The sequence below is a fragment of the Salvelinus sp. IW2-2015 genome, unplaced genomic scaffold (assembly GCF_002910315.2).
Source record: "Salvelinus sp. IW2-2015 unplaced genomic scaffold, ASM291031v2 Un_scaffold3860, whole genome shotgun sequence".
NCBI classification, from domain to species: domain Eukaryota; kingdom Metazoa; phylum Chordata; class Actinopteri; order Salmoniformes; family Salmonidae; genus Salvelinus; species Salvelinus sp. IW2-2015.
In genome coordinates this window covers 28,732-43,130 of record NW_019945134.1, presented here as the reverse complement: position 1 = coordinate 43,130, position 14,399 = coordinate 28,732, and the positions used below count along the sequence as shown (strand labels likewise).

General features: G+C 39.6%; 1 protein-coding gene across 1 annotated transcript in view; it reads right to left on the bottom strand.

Moving 5' to 3' along the window:
- The window catches only part of LOC112076588 (collagen alpha-1(XI) chain-like), a 19,208-nt gene that overhangs the window by 3,144 nt on the left and 1,665 nt on the right, over positions 1-14,399 (bottom strand). Inside the window, exons 2-9 of the mRNA XM_070441378.1 lie at positions 13,783-13,836; positions 11,380-11,431; positions 8,657-8,710; positions 6,412-6,519; positions 5,675-5,728; positions 5,126-5,168; positions 1,254-1,292; positions 279-343 (exon numbers count right to left, since the gene is read on the bottom strand). Of these exons, the coding sequence (XP_070297479.1) occupies positions 279-343; positions 1,254-1,292; positions 5,126-5,168; positions 5,675-5,728; positions 6,412-6,519; positions 8,657-8,710; positions 11,380-11,431; positions 13,783-13,829 (462 nt within the window). The 5' untranslated portion in view covers positions 13,830-13,836. The remainder of the gene's footprint in view (positions 1-278; positions 344-1,253; positions 1,293-5,125; positions 5,169-5,674; positions 5,729-6,411; positions 6,520-8,656; positions 8,711-11,379; positions 11,432-13,782; positions 13,837-14,399) is intronic.

The following is a 14,399-nucleotide window of genomic DNA, read 5'->3' as shown; positions in this document are numbered from 1 at the left end:
CAATGAGATGAACTTTACAGTAGTATTAACCAATGAGATGGCACCTTTACATGAAGCATTCTTCAAAACACTTTATAATAGTATTGAACCAATGAGATAACACTTTACAGTAGTATTAACCAATGGGATGACACTTTATAGTCGTATGGAACAATGAGCTAACACTTTAACAGTAAAGGTGTAGATAATAAAAGGTTAATATTATGTCATTCCTCGACTATTAATCATCTGTTTATAGATAGTTAATCAACGCAGTAATAAACTTGTCAGTCACTTACAGTGTCTCCCTTGCCTCCACCAGTTCCCTGGGTCCAGGCAGGCCTCTGTCTCCCTTCTCTCCAAACTCAACCAGGTGTCCAATCAGACCAATAGACCGGGGTGACCCTGGAGGACAGAGAGCGAGAGAGAGAGAGAGAAAGAGAGAGGAGGAGGGGAGAGAGCGAGAGAAGGAGAGAGAAAGAGAAAGGAGGAGGGAAGAGAGAGAAGAGGAGAGAGAGAGACGAGGAAAAGAGAGAGGAGGAGGGAAGAAAGAGAGAGGAGGAAGAAGAGGAGAGAAGGAGAAGGAGAGAGAGGGAGAAGAAAGAGAGGTGGACAATGTTAGATGGGAATTCAACAGTACATTACAGATAGGCCACAGAGAGAGAGAGAGAGAATTGCTTCAGACGACTGTCACAGAAATCCACAGACATCCACAGACAGGAGACATGCTGTTGGAGGGATTTAGTGATCAATCACACACAAATCACAAATGTTGACATCTTGTTTATAACAAACATCTGTTGCTCAATTATGCCAAGTCACAATATGTATATTAAACTAAATGAGCTGAAACCACCTGCGAACTTAATGAATGTACTCTGTGTCTGCGGCGGGTGCCAGAACACTCTTAGTTATGACGGTAGAGGATCTTCTGTTTATAGTGTGTCGTATTTAACAACGGTGGTGTTCCACGACATCCGCTGCCGTAGCTAGAGCTATAGCCTAGTGCAAAGCCCACGAGACTACTATTACTGCTGCCGCTAGCTCCAAACCACTAGATACATTACTGCTGCACGCTAGTCCAAACCAATGATCATTACACACGTTAATTACATTACGTATACTATTCAATTACCACGTTAAATCACACCGGAGAGTTGACTCTGTAAACTACAAACGTTGTTAAAATTTCAAAGAGAGAGGGAGAGATAGAGAGCGATGGAGATAAAGAGAGAGATAACGTTCTCTATAGTAGCCTTACCTTTTCTCCTTACCGCCAGGAGTTCCTTTCAAGCCAGCGAGACCAGGAGACCCTGGAAAGAGACAAAAAACACTCTCAGGAATCAGTCTGTCACAGTGGATGGAACAGTATATCTAAGCAGTGGATGGAACAGTATATCTAAGCAGGATGGAACAGTATATCTTAAGCAGTGATAAACAGTAACAAGTATATCTAAGCAGTGGATGAAACAGTATATCTAACAGTGGATGAACAGTATATCTAAGCAGTGGATAGAACAGTATAATATCTAAGCAGTGGATGTAAAACAGTATATCTAAGCAGTGGATAAGAACAGTATATCTCTAAGCAGTGGATGAGAACAGTATATCTAAGCAGTGGATGTAACAGTATATCTAAGCAGTGGATAGAACAGTATATCTAAGCAGTGGATGAACAGTATATCTAAGCAGTGGATGTAACAGTATATCTAAGCAGTGGATTAACAGTATATCTAAGCAGTGGAAGTTGTAACAAGTAATCTAAGCAGATAGAACAGTATATCTAAGCAGTGGATAACAGTATATCTAAGCAGTGGATGTAACAGTATATCTAAGCAGTGGATGGTAACAGTATATCTAAGCAGTGGATAAGAACAGTATATCTAAGCAGTGGAGGAACAGTATATCTAAGCAGTGGATTAACAGTATATCTAAGCATGGATAAACAGTATATACTAAGCAGTGGATTGGAAACAGTATATCTAAGCAGTGGATGTAACAGTATATCTAAGCAGTGAGAAAACAGTATATCTAAGCAGTGTAAACAGTATATCTAAGCAGTGGTAACAGTAATCTAAGCAGTGGTGAACAGTATATCTAAGCAGTGGATATAAACAGTATATCTAAGCAGTGGATAAACAGTATATCTAAGCAGTGGATGTAACAGTATATCTAAGCAGTGGATAGAACAGTATATCTAAGCAGTGGATAGAACAGTATATTCTAAGCATGGATAGAACAGATATCTAAGCAGGATGTAACAGTATATCTAAGCAGGATGGATGAACAGTATATCTAAGCAGTGGATGGAACAGTATATCTAAGCAGTGGTGGACAGATATCTAAGCAGTGGATAGAACAGATATAAGCAGTGGATGAACAGTATATCTAAGCAGTGGATAGAACAGTATATTAAGCAGTGGATGGAACAGTATATCTAAGCAGTGGATGGAACAGTATATCTAAGCAGTGGGATGGAACAGTATATCTAAGCAGTGGATAAAACAGTATATCTAAAGCAGTGGATAGAACAGTATAATTCTAAGCAGTGGATAAAACAGTATATCTAAGCAGTGGATGTAACAGTAATATCTAAGCAGTGGATGAACAGTAATCTAAGCAGTGGATGGAACAGTATATCTAAGCAGTGGATGGAACAGTATATCTAAGCAGTGGATAAACAGTATATCTAAGCAGTGGATGGAACAGTATATTAAGCAGTGGATGGAACAGTATATCTAAGCAGTGATAAACAGTATATAAGACAGTATGTTATATCTAAGCAGTGGATGGAACGTATATCTAAGCAAGTGGATGGAACAGTATATCTATAGCAGTGGATGTAACAGATATCTAAGCAGTGGAGTAACAGTATATCTAAGCAGTGGATGATGGAACAGTATATCTAAGCAGTGGATGGTAAACAGTATATCTAGCTAGTGTGAACGTATTCTAAGCATGGATAAACAGTAATTGAGCAGTATTAAGCAGTGGATGAACAGTATATCAGTCCAGAGTGGAACAGTGGATAGACACGAAGTATATTAAGCGTGATGTAAAGATATCTAGCAGTGGATGTAAACAGTATATCTAAGCAGTGGATTATGGAACAGTATATTCTAGAGCAGTGGATGTAACAGTATATCTAAGCAGTGGATGTAACAGTATACTAAGCAGTGGATGTGAACAGTATATCTAAGCAGTGGATGGAACAGTATATCTAAGCAGTGGATAGAACAGGTATATCTAAGCAGTGGATTGAAGTTTAACAGTGATGACAGTATTCTAAGCAGTGGATGAAAGTATTGCGATAAACAGTATATCTAAGCAGTGGATAGTAACAGTATATCTAAGCAGTGGATGGAACAGTATATCTAAGCATGTAAACAGAATAAGTGGATGAACAGTATATCAAGCAGTGATGGAACAGTATATCTAAGCAGTGGATGGAACAGTATATCTAAGCAGTGGATAGAACAGTATATCTAAGCAGTGGATGAACAGTATATCTAAGCAGTGGATGGAACAGTATATCTAAGCAGTGGATGAACAGTATATCTAAGCAGTGGATGAACAGTATATCTAAGCAGTGGATAAAACAGTAATCTAAGCAGTGGATGAACATATATCTAGCAGTGGATAGAACAGTATATCTAAAGCAGTGGATAGAACAGTATATCTAAGCAGTGGATGAACAGTATATCTAAGCAGTGGATGAACAGTATATCTAAGCAGTGGATGTAAACAGTATATCTAAGCAGTGGATGAACAGATATATCTAAGCAGTGGATGAACAGTATATCTAAGCAGTGGATGGAACAGTATATCTTAAGCAGTGATGTACAGTATATCTAGCAGTGATAAACAGTATATCTAAGCAGTGGATAGAACAGTATATCTAAGCAGTGATAGAACAGTATATCTAAGCAGTGGATGTAACAGTATAATCTAAGCAGTGGATGGAACAGTATATCTAAGCAGTGGATGGAACAGTATATCTAAGCAGTGGATAGAACAGTATATCTAAGCAGTGGATGAACAGTATATCTAAGCAGTGATGATAACAGTATATCTAAGCAGTGGATGAACAGTATATCTAAGCAGATGTAAACAGTATATCTAAGCAGTGGATAGAACAGTATATCTAAGCAGTGGATAGAACAGTATATCTAAGCAGTGGAATGGAACAGTATATCTAAGCAGTGGATAAAACAGTATATCTAAGCAGTGGATGGAACAGTATATTAGCAGTGGATAGAACAGTATATCTAAGCAGTGATAAACAGTATATCTAAGCAGTGGATGAAACGTATATCTAAGCAGTGGATGTAACAGTATATCTAAGCAGTGGATTAACAGTATATCTAAGCAGTGGATTTAAACAGTATATTCTAAGCAGTGGATGAACAGTATATCTAAGCAGTGGAGGAACAGTATATCTAAGCAGTGATGTAACAGTATATCTAAGCAGGATGAACAGTATATCTAGAGAACAGTGGATATGAACAGTATATCTAAGCAGTGGATAGAACAGTATATCTAAGCAGTGGATGAACAGTATATCTAAGCAGTGATGGAACAGTATATCTAAGCAGTGGATGAACAGTATATCTAAGCAGTGGATTAAACAGTATATCTAAGCAGTGGATGAACAGTATATCTAAGCAGTGGATTAACAGTATATCTAAGCAGTGGATGAACAGTATATCTAAGCAGTGATTGTAAACAGTATATCTAAGCAGTGGATAACAGTATTTAAGCAGTGGATGAACAGTATATCTAAGCAGTGGATGATAGAACAGTATATCAAGCAGTGGATGGAACAGTATATCTAAGGATAAGTTACCCCAATATAAGGTGCTTTGAGTTGGAGGGCTACGTAAATACAAAACCTTGTAATTATCAGTTATTACCATTGGTCCAGGAGGTCCGTCCATTCCAGAAGCACCAGGAAGTCCTTGTTCACCCTGAGAGTAAGTATCACATCATCCATTACATTATCCTCACACTATCCACCACTTTACCGTTACCACACAATTTTAATCTTGATAATGTGACGTAAGTATATAGCAGACACTCATCTGATTCTTAGACTTGAATCGAGCGTGTTAACTCATTTTATTGATTTATTTAACCCTTATTTTACCAGGTAAGTTGACTGAGAACACATTCTCTTTTACAGCAACGACCTGGGAATAGTTACAGGGGAGATGAGGGGAATGAATGAGCCTTCTGGAAGCTGGGATGATTATGTGATCGTGATGGTATGAGGCCAGATTTGGAATTTAGCCAGGACACCGGGTTAACACCCTTCTCTTACAATAAGTGCCATGGATCTTTAGTGACCACAGAGAGTCAGGACACCCGTTGTAATGTCTCATCTGAAAGAGGACCTACACAAGGCAATGTCCCCCTCACTGCCCTGGGGCATTGGATCTCCTTAGACCAGAGGAAGAGTGCCTCCTACTGCCCTCCACACCACTTCCAGCAGCATCTGGTCTCCCATCCAGAGACCGACCTGGACCGACCCTGCTTAGCTTCAGAGCTTCAGAGGCGACTCATGACAGTGAACTGTAACGTATAGATCATAGAATAACAGATACGTATAGCTAGAACAATCGCTCTCTTGGTGCTTTGAGTTGGAGAACAGGGGCTACGTAAATACAAAACCTTGTAATTATCATGTTGTTATTACCATTGGTCCAGGAGGTCCGTCCATTCCAGAAGCACCAGGAAGTCCTTGTTCACCCTGAGAGTAAGTATCACATCATCCATTACATTATCCTTCACACTATCCACCACATTACCGTTACCACACAATTTTAATCTTGATAATGTGACAGTAAGTACAGTATATAGCAGACACTGTCATCTGATTCGTTAGGACTTGAATCGAGCGTGTTAACTCATTTTATTGATTTATTTAACCCTTATTTTACCAGGTAAGTTGACTGAGAACACATTCTCTTTTACAGCAACGACCTGGGGAATAGTTACAGGGGAGATGAGGGGGAATGAATGAGCCTTCTGGAAYCTGGGGATGATTATGTGATCGTGATGGTATGASGGCCAGATTTGGGAATTTAGCCAGGACACCGGGGTTAACACCCTTTCTCTTACYATAAGTGCCATGGGATCTTTAGTGACCACAGAGAGTCAGGACACCCGTTGTAATGTCTCATCTGAAAGAGGGAACGCTACACAAGGCAATGTCCCCCTCACTGCCCTGGGGCATTGGGATCTCCTTAGACCAGAGGAAAGAGTGCCTCCTACTGGCCCTCCAACACCACTTCCAGCAGCATCTGGTCTCCCATCCAGAGACCGACCTGGACCGACCCTGCTTAGCTTCAGAGGCTTCAGAGGCGACTCATGACAGTGAAACTGTAACGTATAGATCATAAATAACAGATGACGTATAGCTAGGTAACTCACGACAGGGCCGGGGATTCCACGCAGGCCGTCAGGTCCAGGCTTCCCAGGGGGCCCCTGGGGTCCGACAGGTCCAGTTTTACCATCAGGCCCATCGGCTCCAGCCTCACCCTGCAAAACACAATCACAYCATTCATTACCACTGTATCAATACCCTTCAGCCACATCCTGGAGTTATATAGTAGTAACTCCCAGCTACATTCAAATACATTCAGCATGACCTTCCAGAGATACCTTATATAGCCTGCGGTAGTGAGGGTTCCTGAGGAGAGGTTTGAGAACCACTTGCTGGGTAGTCAGAGCATAAGCTTCTTTTCAATACATATTTGACAGAGGAAGACAGAGAGAGATCTAGAAATTAGACTTGTGCAAACTGTTTAATACAGTTGTATCGTACTTCTACAACTGACTCGAAAAACGTTGAATGGCCGATATCAATACTACTCACGCCAGTGTCTCTTGGCTAAGAGTTGAGGAGAGACTGACTGCATCACTTCTTCTTTTTATAAGAAACATGAATGTGTTGGAAATTCCAAATTGTTTGCATAGTCAACTTAACACAAGCTCTGACAACACACTTACCCACCAGACATGCCACCAGGGGTCTTTTCACGTCTCTAAATCCAGAACAAACTCAAGACGCGAACATTATTATATAGAGCCCGTATTGCATGGAACTCCATTCCATCTCATATTGCTCAAATAAATAGAATATCTGGATTCAAAACAGATAAAGCAACAACTCGCAACTCTCCCTTTTGACCTGGATATTTGTGTGAATGTATTGATATGGAGGCTACGCGTGTCATTTTAATTGATTTAGTTCTGTCTTTGAGCGGTTTCTTGTCTATTAATGTTCTGTTTATGTCATGTTTTGTGTTTGTGTAACTCCAGGAAGAGTAGCTGCTGCTTAAGCAACAGCTAACAGAGATCCTAATAAAAAAATGATATATACATACATACAGTAAAGGCACACTGTTACTGAAAAGCATTCCAGGTGACTACCTCATGAAGCTGGTTGAAAGACTGCCAAGAGTGTGCAAAGTTGTCATCAAAGGCAAAATGTGGCTTTTTAAAGAGTCTCAAATGTAAATGTTTTGATTTGTTTAACACTTTTTTGTTGGTTACTATATGATTCAATATGTGTTATTTCAATAGTTTTTGATGTCTTCACTATTATTCTACAATGTAGAAAATAGTAAAAAAAACTTGGAATGAGTAGGTGTCTCCAACTTTTTGACTGGTAGCGTATACTGAATCTCGGTAGGATTCTATTCGAATTAAGTTTTATTCAAACCTAAACAGATAAAGCACCTTTCAAAGGGTTGGGAATTACAACAATCACACAGAGCCTCAGTCACCACATGTCATCCATCAGCCATGAGAACACAAAAAGTTGGAGATCCATGGATTTACCGTCAGATCGGATAACGGGGTTGGAGGATTAAGCTTTCTGCATTAAACCGTTCTGACAACCAATTAGAAGCAGCTTTGACAGACCAGGAAGTTCTGAGAGGCTTTTGTCCTATCTCCATCACATCAACTCTAATCCTACACTTCTGTTGAATGGATGTGTGGTGTGTGTGTGTGTGCGTGCGTGCGTGCGTGCGTGCGTGTGTGTGTGTGTGTGTGTGTGTGTGTGTGTGTGTGTGTGTGTGTGTGTGTCTGTGTCTGTGTCTGTGTCTGTGTCTGTGTGTGGTGTGTGTCTGTGTGTCTGTGTGTTTCTGTGTCTGTCTGTCAGTCTGTGTGTGTGTGTGTGTGTGTGTGTGTTGTGTGTGTGTGTGTGTGTGTGTGTGTGTGTGTGTGTGTGTGTGTGTGGTGTCTGTGTGTCTGTGTGTTCGTGTTGTCTTGGTGTGTCTGCTGTCAGTTCTGTGTGTGTCTGTGTGGTGTGTCTGTGTGTGTGTGTGTGTGTGTGTGTGCGTGTGGTGTGTTGTGTGTGTGTCTGTGTGTCTGTGTCTGTGTGTGTGTCTGCTGTAGTCTGTGTGTGTCTGTGTGTGTTGTGTGTGTGTGTGTGTGTGTGTGTGTGTGTGTGTGTGTTGTGTGCTTGTGTGTGTGTGTGTTGTGTGTGTGTGTGTGTGTGTGTGTCTGTGTGTGGTGTGTCTGGTGTGTGTGTGTGTGTGTGTGTGTGTGCCTGTGTCTGTGTGTGTGTCTGTGTGTGTGTGTGTGTGTGTGTGTGTGTGTGTGTTGTGGTGGTTGTGGTGTGTGTGTGTGTGTGTGTGTGTGTGTGGTGTGCGTCTATGCCTCTTACCTTAAGAACCTTCTCTCCTTGTCTTCCCTCAGACCGGCTGGTCCAATGGGTCCCTGAGGAGGAAAGAGGCACCAACTCATCAGCTTGGTATACAGTGTCCAATCACAGATGGTTAAAACAGTCTAAAGACAATACAAATCAATCGTCAGAATCCACAGAAACCCAGCCTAAAATCTATTTAGTATACACTTGGGAAAACAGAGCTTATTCAAGTAATATATATACTAGTTATGATGAGTAATAACTATTGATGATAATTTCTCATTTACGACGGATGACCTTGACTAGAAGCAAATGACTATACTATGACTGTTTGGAATTATATATAATAACTTATCTATATAATACCTAATGATATATAATACCTATATGACTATATTAATACCTATATGACTATATTATCCTATATGACTATATAATACCTATATTTATATATATAATACCTATTGACTATATTAATACACTAATACATAATGACTACATGCTGACTATATTAATACCTATATGATATTAATACCTATATTACTATATTAATCATACTAATATATATATGACTATATTAATACTATACTGATACTGTTATGACTAATATTAATACTTATATGGCTATATTATATATATTAATACCTATATGACTATATTAATACTACACTATAATATATGATCATGGTGACTATATTAATACTATATGACTATATTAAATACCTATATGACTATATTAATACCTTTGAACTATTAATGCCTATAGATACTATATTAATATTATTAATTAATACCTATATATATTAATACTACACTAATACATATATGACTACATGGTGACTAATATATAATACCTATATGACTATATTAATACCTATATGCTATATTAATACTATATGACATATTAAACTATATATCATTATATGACTATATTAATACTATACTGATCTGTTATGACTATAATAATACTATACTTAATACTGTTATGACTATATAATACTTATATGATATATAATCTACATAATATAGCTACATGGTGCATATTAATACTAAATAATAATTATATTATTGACTATATTTACCTTATATATATAATTAATACTATAATATACTATTATACTATATTATACTATTATGATTACTGTTATGACTATATTAATACTGTTATGACTATATCATAAATCTTATAAATAAATTAATACTATATTAATACTTATATGACTATATAATTATAATTAATACCTATTATGATAATTAATACTATAGATTAAATACTATATGACTATATTATACTATATTAATACTATATACGATAATATATAATGACCTATATGACATATTTGTACCATATATGATATATAATAACTAATACCTATACAATATAATGTATAAATATAATCTGATTACTGTTATGACTATATTAACTATTCTAATACTGTTTGACTATATTAATACTATATTAATCCTATATGTACATGACTATAAAATTATACTTTATGACTATATTGAATAGCATATTAATAACTATATGACTATATTAATACAATTTAATACCTATATGACTATTTATAATTATATACTATATGATATATTATACAATATTAATACCTATATGACTATATTAAACTATATACTTATTGTCATTTGCAATACCTATATGACTATTTAATACATATTAATACTATATTATATACCTATATCTATGTGATCCTATGAGCTCTGTCTGGTCAAAAAGTAGAGAAAAGGAATAGGTTTCGTTGGACAAAGCCTTGTTTGTCACCGTCAAACGTGCACCACCCGTCCCAACCCGTCACACCGTCATTATTTACAGTATTGGTGTAGCAGTTTATAGCATTTTACTGCTTCCATTAAAACGTGATGGCTTTAATTGGACCAGGTTGTAAAAGTGGTAAGAAAACATACTGTAGGGCGTTTCCCAATAGCACCTATTCCTTAAAAAAGTGCACTGCTTTTCCACAGAGGGACGAGTGGTGCCATTTAGGGAGCGGTTAATCTCGTGTGGACATTGAGGCGGGTTTGTGTGACACGATCAGCAGGAAGTGCAGGAGGTAGAAAATGACATCTTGATATCTGGATTTGAGTGTTTTATCTCACTGCTCTCGCATCGCTGTCAGACGAACTCAAACAGGTTCATATTCTAATTTAAAACTAATAAACCGTCTCTGAATATTTATAAACTTATTTAGGTTCTTATCTAGTACAAAACGTCTCTTGAATATTTAAAATAATCTAGAAAAAACGTCCTGAATATGGCTTGTGTGGAGAGTTGCTGCTCAACCAAGGCAAATCAGATATGATTATAGTCCATTGTAGCTAAGTTTTAAATTCAGCATATCTACAATTTTGGATAATGACGAGTACCTTGCCTGAACCTGGAACATGTGTTAGCTCTGTTAGCGAATACGCTTTGTGACACTGGAACTGTTGTGTTAGCTCTGTTAGCGAATACCTTTGGACTGAAAGCATGTGTTGCTCTGTTAGCAAATACCTTTGAAAACTGGAACATGTGTTAGCTCTGTTAGCGAATACCTTTGGAATGGAACATGTGTTAGCTCTGTTAGCGAATACTTTGGAACCTGGATAATGTGTTAGCTCTGGTTAGCGATACTTTGGAACATGAACATTGTGTTAGCTCTGTTAGGAATCTTTGGAACCTGGAACATGTGTTGCTCTGTTAGCGATACCTTGCGGGATCAAAAGTTTTCTTGGCAGACACTTACCTCTTGCCGGGTGGTCTGGAGGTCCAGCTTCTCCAGAAGGACCAGAATGGACCTGAAACCAACCCCCGGACAGTTTTACAATAGGTCCACAACACAACCAAAAACCCCCCGACCATATCATAGGTACCAAACAACAACAACAACATACAACAACAACACCCACCGAGCCAGTTAATAGGTACCCACCAAACACACAACCGAACCAGTTACAATTATGGGCTACCAACAGCAAACAACAACAACACCCCCGCCGACCAGTTACATAGTACCCACCAACACAACACAACAACCACCCGACCAGTTACAATAGGTTACCACAACAACAACAACAACACACACCGCGACCAGTTACATAGGTACACAACAACAAACAACAATAAGCGCAGGTCAAGTCAACAGCAACAACAACACCCCCCGACCAGTTACAATAGGTATACAACAAACAACACAACAAACAACCCCGACAGTTACATCAGGTTGCCGAACAACACAACAACAGCACACACAAACCACACCGGCGGGACCAGTTACGTAGTAGGGTAGCAGACTGGAACAACAGACATCAACGAATTGTCAGCAGGCTCACCGCCACGCGAGCATTACAATAGGTGCCCACTAACAACAACAACACCCCCCCGACCAGTTACAATAGGTACCACAACAACAACAACAACAACAACAACAACACCCCCCCGACCAGTTACAATAGGTAACAGATTCACAATACAAAAACAACAACAACAACAACATCATCATCCTAAACAACAACAACATCATCAACAAGAAATAAGCTATTTGCCACACAAGCCTGCCGTCATTCACTTTGAACTGGAGGGTGTTTTTACAGGCAGCAGCAGCAGCACGACATTAGATCATTAGAAAGCATTTAACAAAATACACCTGAATGGATTTCTGTAAATATGTAAATACCACGGGAGTCCTCTTACATTTGGGGAACTTCACATTCCTATTGATCAAACCACCATGAAAACATAGTCTCTCTCTCCCTCAGTTATGCATTTTTAAAAAAGCTACCTTTATTTAACCAGGCAAGTCAGTTAAGAACAAATTCTTATTTACAATGACGGCCTACACTGGCCAAACCCGGATGGCGCTGGGCCAATTGTGCGCCGCCCTATGGGACTGCCAATCACGGCCAGATGTGATACAGCTTGGATTCGAACCAAGGACTGTAGTGACGCCTCTTGCACTGAGATGCAGTGCCTTAGACCGCTGCACCACGCGGGAGCCTAACGCTAGCTAGCTAGCTGCTGGGAGGATGTTGTCATTGGACGAGTGGGCGAGTGGCTGACATTTTACCCCSAACAACAAGATCAACAACTAATGCTAGCCAAAGCAAGATGAGCTAAAATCTAACGAGGGAACAGTACAGTAGGTAAAATCTCTCAAACTTGTCATCATTGCACTGATAGACAATGGGGAATAGRACTGTAGCCTGCTCGCCTTTCCTGCCAATGCATGCTTGTCCCAACCGCCGATTTTACACCTGAACGGGAACTTGCCTACCCGCCCGCCCGTTTGATCGATGCCAAATACATTTGATTGACAACTAAGAGATATTCTAACTGTAGTTAACAGTCATTTCAGTCATTTCAAGTTCAGAATCGCTAGCTAGCAAAGTGATTCACATTTCTCGCTAGCCAACCAAATGACACCTGCAACTTTAGCTGTAGCCACAGAAAAACGATATGGGTGGGAAGAAATCAGTCACTCAATCACTCGTCCATTGCCAACATCCTCCCAGCAGCTAGCTAGCTAGCGTTAGGTTCCGTGTTTTTAGCTTGGTAAATCAATAGCTACATAAATAGATAGGCCTGGCTCGCAGTCGGTGTTTCTAATTCATCTCAAAGGTGTTCGATGGGGTTGAGGTCAGGGCTCTGTGCAAGCCAGTCAAGTTCTTCCACACCGAGCTCGACAAACCATTTCTGTATGGACCTCGCTTCGTGCACAGAGGCATTGTCATGCTGAAACAGGAAAGGGCCTTCCCCAAACTGTCACCACAAAGTTGGAAGCACAGAATCGTCTAGAATGTCATTGTATGCTGTAGCGTTAAGATTTTCCCTTCACTGGAACTAAGACATTTGACAAACTGACCTGTTGTAAAGGTGGCATCACTGAACTCTTCAGTGAGGCTATTCTACTGCCAATGTTTGTCTATGGAGATTGCATGGCGGTGCGCTCAATTTTATACACCTGTCAGCAGTCGGGTGTGGCTGAAATAGCCGAATCGACTCATTTAAAGAGGTGTCCACATAATGTTGTATATATCGTGTATTTGTGTACAAGACTACTCCCTACTTATTTTTTCTCTCCTCACTAACAACAACATCACAATCCTATAGCCTCAAGGGTCTTTTCCTGGTTAAATAAATCAAAACTTACTGGCTGACCAGCGTCTCCGTCATCTCCCTTGTCTCCGGCCAAGCCATCCAATCCCTGAGGAGATACAACAGAAAGACAAGTCAGGATATCACTTTCTAAGTCGATATAACATGCGAGATCTCTTCCTTTTTGCTAGCATCGATCATAATCTACTGTTACACTTCAATGAATTCAACTAATACTCCCTAAGAGGTCTCTGCCTAGCCTTCCTCCTGTGATGCTTCATGACATTCCCTTTATATATCCCCGTAGTACTTACACCAACTCCAGGCTCTCCAGGGGGACCTCGTGTAGTATTTTACATTTATCAACAACATAACTTCAGGCTTCTCTCATGGGGGGACCTGGGTCTCATCAGTAGCCAGGTAAGGCCAAAGAGGTATTCCTCCTCCCTTAGAGGAGAGAGGGAGAGAGTAGAGAGAGATGAGAGAAGAGAGAGAGAGAGAGAGAGAGAGGAGAGAGGAGAGAGAGAGAGAGAGAGAGAGAGAGAGAGAGAGAAGAGAGAGAGAGAGAAGAGAGAGAGAGAAAGAGAGGAGAGAGAGAGAGAGAGAGAGAGAGAGAGAGACGAGAGAGAGAGAGAGATGAGGAAGAGAGAGAGAGAGGAGAGAGAGAGAGAG